Consider the following 4,959-nt stretch of genomic DNA (forward strand, 5'->3'; position numbering starts at 1 on the left):
GGCCGATCGGGCGCGGGGACGCGGCCGCCACCCGCCTGCTCTCTCCCGGCCCTGCGGCGTGTGAGCCAGCGAGGACGCCCGCGCCGGGGACGCAGCGAGACTTTTAGGCGCTCGAGCCCGCATCGCCGCCGCCGCGCAGCCAGAAGAGACCGGGGCGAAGTGGGCCCCGCCGCCGCCTCGCCTACCTCGTCCGGCGCCCCGCGCCCCGCGCCCCGCCGGCCCGCGCAGGCGGGCGGAGGGAGGCAGGCGGCGAGGAGGCGGGCGGAGCAGAGGCCCCGGCGGAGCGCGCAGCGGCCGGCCCGCCCGCCCGCCGGTGGATGCGGCGCCCGGGGAGCCTGGAGACAACTTTGCCGTGTGACGCGCAGGGAGGACTGCAGGGCCCGCGCTCGCTCCGCTCCGCCGCCCACTCGCCGGCCCGCGGCGAGGACGACCCGCCCGTCGCCGCCGCCGGCGGCCCTTCCTCGGCGCGAGATTGAGGCGCTCAGGTGCGAGCGCGGGGCCCCGCCGCAGCGCCCGCCGCAGCGCCGCGCCAAGCCGCGGCAGGCTCCGCTCCGGGGGCCCGGGCGCCTTCGTTTCCGTCTCGGCCAAGTTGCGTCGACCGGCCCTTTCGCCACCTTACCCGCCCGGCGACCGAGCCGCCTCTGCCGCCGCTTTCGCTTCACCCGAGCGGGGGCTGCGGGGCCCCGACGCGGAGAGGATGGGAAGAAGGCTGCGGATGCCGAGGCGCCCCGAGACGCCCGTGCGCCAGTGACCCTCCGGTCCCCGCCTAGCCCCGCGCGTCTCTCCGGCACCCGCGGGGCCCCTTCCCCGCCGCGCGGGAACCCCCGCGGCCCGGCCGGCCCCCTCCCCCTGTGAGCCGGCGGCGGCCCTCCCGGCGGGCGGGCGGAGGCCCGGGCGGGCGCGGGCGGGGGCGGGGCGGGGCGGCGCGCCGGGAGCCCGGAGCCCGGCCCTGCGCTCGGCTCGGCTCGCCTCGCGGCGGGCGCCCTCGTCGCCAGCGGCGCACCATGGACGGGCTGCCCGGTCGGGCGCTGGGGGCTGCCTGCCTTTTGCTGCTGGCGGCCGGCTGGCTGGGGCCCGAGGCCTGGGGCTCGCCCACGCCCCCGCCGTCGCCCGCCGCGCCGCCGCCGCCCCTGCCGCCCGGAGCTCCCGGCGGCTCGCAGGACACCTGCACGTCGTGCGGCGGCTTCCGGCGGCCCGAAGAGCTGGGCCGGGTGGACGGCGACTTCCTGGAGGCGGTGAAGCGGCACATCTTGAACCGCCTGCAGATGCGGGGCCGGCCCAACATCACACACGCCGTGCCCAAGGCCGCCATGGTCACGGCCCTGCGGAAGCTGCACGCGGGCAAGGTGCGCGAGGACGGCCGGGTGGAGATCCCGCACCTCGACGGCCACGCCAGCCCGGGCGCCGACGGCCAGGAGCGCGTCTCCGAGATCATCAGCTTCGCGGAGACAGGTGGGTCGGCCCCGCGAGCGGCCCTCGCTCCCTCCTCCACCCCCTTCCCGCCGGCTCTGGCCGCCGCAGCCGCAGCCGCAGCCAGCGCGCCCTGGGGGGAACCCGGACTCCCGGCCCGGCCCAGCCCGCTCGCCTCGGGCCCTGTGCGCTCCGTCCCGGTCGTCGTCCTCTTCCCGCGGGCAGCAACCCCTTCCCGCTGCCCTACCCCCGCCGCGGAGCACTCTGCTCTCCACCCCTGCTCTCCGAAACGGGCCCCAGCGCCTCCGGGTGCGCGCTCCCCTCCCGGCCAATGCGTGCGGCCCTGGCTCCGCGGGCATTCGCTCGGTGATGGCTTAATGTTTTTGTTTCCCACGATCGGAGTGTAGGCTGAGCAGTGTGGATGGAGATGTGTGTGCTTGTTGATATCCGTGGGCCGGAGGAGTGTGTGTGTGTGCGTGTGTGTGAGTGTGCCTGCGTGAGAGGCCCCTGGGGCCGCTTCCATCGCCGGGTGGTGTGGGCTTGCCAGGATTGCTGAAGCCTCGCTGGGAAGAGCTAGGCAACCTCTCTTCCGATTGTGTGGGCACTGGAATCAGGCGGAAGGCAGGCTTCTCAACAGGTCCCATCATTTACGCAGAGAAAGACAGTGGCTCGGCTCCGGGGCAGCCCCGTGCCTTTCGGCTCGCCTGGCAGCGGCAGCAGCTCCTTGGCCTTAGAGCCAGTAGAGTTCGTAGTTAACAAAGGGTCGGAGTCCTTTCTGGAATTTTCCCCCGGCCCTGGATTGTAAATTTCTACCACTGTCTAAATGTAAAAATCAAGCAAGGAAAAATACCTTTCCAACTTTAAAAGAAGGAGTAAAATGTGCTCGTGCTGAAATGCTGCAACTGCTCTCGGCTCCGCTGTCCTTTTCAGGACTTGAATGAGCCCGGTGGCTTTTGTGCCTGGAGCTCAGCCCCATTTGTGCCCAGGGGACTTCGGAGAAGGTTGCAGGGGGAAGCCCTGGGCAGGGTGGGGTGGGCAGGGAGCCTTGGGGGGGTTGGTGGCAATTGTGTCCCCAGGCTGCAGATGCCCTCCCCCCCCCCCCCCAAGGCAGCGGGCAGACTGTGCTGGTGCCTCCTGGGGATGAAAAGGGATGAAAAGTTTTGCATGGCCGGGTGTGTAGCAAAGCAGAGACAATCAGGGCTGGTTTGTGCTTAGAAAGAAACACGTTGCCGTTTCAGCTGTCCGACAGTCAGGGGAAGCTGGACATGCAATTAGAGAGCTTGGATTAAACGGTGCTTTGGGGCCCCGAGTAGAAATGTGATTCTGGAAGGTCGAGGAGGCCTTTTGGTCCCGGTGGCACAGAATGACAGCGGGGGCTGTTATATTTCTGGTCCGTTTCACGGAGCCAGCTCTTTGACTTATAAATAACAGATTCAGGTCACAGGCAGCTCGTCCAAGACCAGCTTTTAAGGCTGCACTTTCCCCCATTTCAAAGTCAGATGTCTGTTATTAAAGGAGCCAGGCGGGGCCTGAGGAGGGGGCTGGGAGGGGGGCAGTGGTAGGAGGTTTGATAAAACCAGCGGAGGCCACACAGTTGCCTTATTTGTTCTTCCTGCAAAAAAAAAAAAAAAAAAAAAAAATGTAGAGATTGTCAGAGAGAAGGGTCACTGAAATGTAGGATGAGAGAGGAGTCCTCTTGGTTGGCATGGCCTCACTTCTGCTTGAGCTAAATTATTGAGAAAACTAACAAGCCAGTTCTCCTTATCCATGGAGATTTCGAACGTGCCATTTACGGGGAGCCAGGGTCTCGTGAAAGGGGTGGGCCTCAAGTTTCAGAGCCCAGTGTCCTGTCCCTTGGAGCTACTCGGAAACGAGGGCTGCACTTTGCAGCCTGCAACGCACACGTTCCTGTGTCAGAAATCTAAGCAGAGCTGGCTTGTTTGCAGTGGAGGTTCCACTGGGGGTTGGATCAGATCATGCTTAGGTAAACACTGCAAAGAGGCAGTAGGTGGCTCAGCTGGATTTTGCAATGCCCTAAGTTAACCAAAAAAAAAAGAAAAAAAAAAAAGAACCCAAACTCTGCTAGAACAACCCACCCCCAAATCCTCAGCGAGATCCTGGTTTTGTTTTTCGGATTTCACAGATACCCGTAACAACTTGTTAAGATCTTGGCCTCCTAACAAGTTACTCTGTTGAGCTTTGAGTTCTGACAGCCTGTCTCCTGGGAGCCCTGGCCTGGGAGAGGTGAGGCCGGGTTTTCTAGGCCCTGACCCTCCGACTCCAACCTGGTCCGGGTTTCTCGAAGGGAAATGATTTTCCCCGCCTCTGCCAGGTTACCATCAGAGGCCCAGGCCCCAGGAGAGGAATTTGTGGGCAGGACCGGCCAGCTGCGTGGCCAGTGCGAAGCCCAGCATCACGCGGCAGAGTCCCTGTTTCTCGGCGCCTCACGTTCTCCTTGATCTAACTTGGTCTGCTCTCCCGCTTCTCCGCAGATGGCCTGGCCTCCTCCCGGGTCCGCCTGTACTTCTTCATCTCCAACGAGGGCAACCAGAACCTGTTCGTGGTGCAGGCCAGCCTATGGCTCTACCTGAAGCTGCTGCCCTACGTGCTGGAGAAGGGCGGCCGGCGGAAGGTGCGGGTCAAGGTGTACTTCCGGGAGCAGGGCCCCGGCGAGCGCTGGGCCGCGGTGGAGAAGCGCGTGGACCTCAAGCGCAGCGGCTGGCACACCTTCCCGCTCACCGAGCCCATCCAGGCCCTGTTCGCGCGGGGCGAGCGGCGGCTCAGCCTGGACGTGCAGTGCGACGGCTGCCGGGAGCTGGCCGTGGCGCCCGTGTTCGTGCACCCGGGCGAGGAGTCGCACCGGCCCTTCGTGGTGGTGCAGGCGCGGTTGGGCGACAGCCGGCACCGCATCCGCAAGCGGGGCCTGGAGTGCGACGGCCGGACCAACCTGTGCTGCCGGCAGCAGTTCTTCATCGACTTCCGCCTCATCGGCTGGAACGACTGGATCATTGCGCCCACCGGCTACTACGGGAACTACTGCGAGGGCAGCTGCCCGGCCTACCTGGCGGGGGTGCCCGGCTCGGCCTCCTCCTTCCACACGGCCGTGGTGAACCAGTACCGCATGCGGGGGCTGAACCCGGGCACCGTGAACTCCTGCTGCATCCCCACCAAGCTGAGCACCATGTCCATGCTCTACTTCGACGACGAGTACAACATCGTCAAGCGCGACGTGCCAAACATGATCGTGGAGGAGTGCGGCTGCGCCTGAGGGCGGGGCTCAGACGGTCCCGCGGCGGGGGGCACGCCGTGCGCGGCAGGGGGGCCGTGGTGGTGCCGCTGGGCTGCCCGGGAGGTGCCCGGGGGAGGCCTGAGATATTTTCCTACTTTTTCATCCAGCCATCAGTCAAAAGCGGAGGGAGAACCCTCCACGGATATGGCAGACTCGACAGTGCGCACGTGGACGCGCACAGCCGGTGGCACCCTGCCACCCACACAGCAGCCTCCGCGATAGCAGCGAACGGATGCGGTGACAAAGGACAGCTCAGCCCC

The 4,959-nt window shown here is 66.0% G+C and overlaps 1 protein-coding gene across 1 annotated transcript; it reads left to right on the forward strand.

Annotated features, from left to right (window-relative positions):
• Positions 1 to 1,004: 1,004 nt before the first annotated feature.
• INHBB (inhibin subunit beta B) lies at positions 1,005 to 4,678 on the forward strand (the record flags this gene model as incomplete). Its single annotated transcript, XM_082840969.1, has 2 exons — positions 1,005 to 1,452; positions 3,903 to 4,678. 2 exons carry the CDS (start codon positions 1,005 to 1,007, stop codon positions 4,676 to 4,678), a joined length of 1,224 nt encoding a protein of 407 aa, XP_082697095.1.
• Between the last annotated feature and the right edge of the window lie 281 nt (positions 4,679 to 4,959).

This window comes from Leucopleurus acutus (assembly GCF_964270905.1).
Source record: "Leucopleurus acutus genome assembly, chromosome: 6".
NCBI lineage: Eukaryota > Metazoa > Chordata > Mammalia > Artiodactyla > Delphinidae > Leucopleurus > Leucopleurus acutus.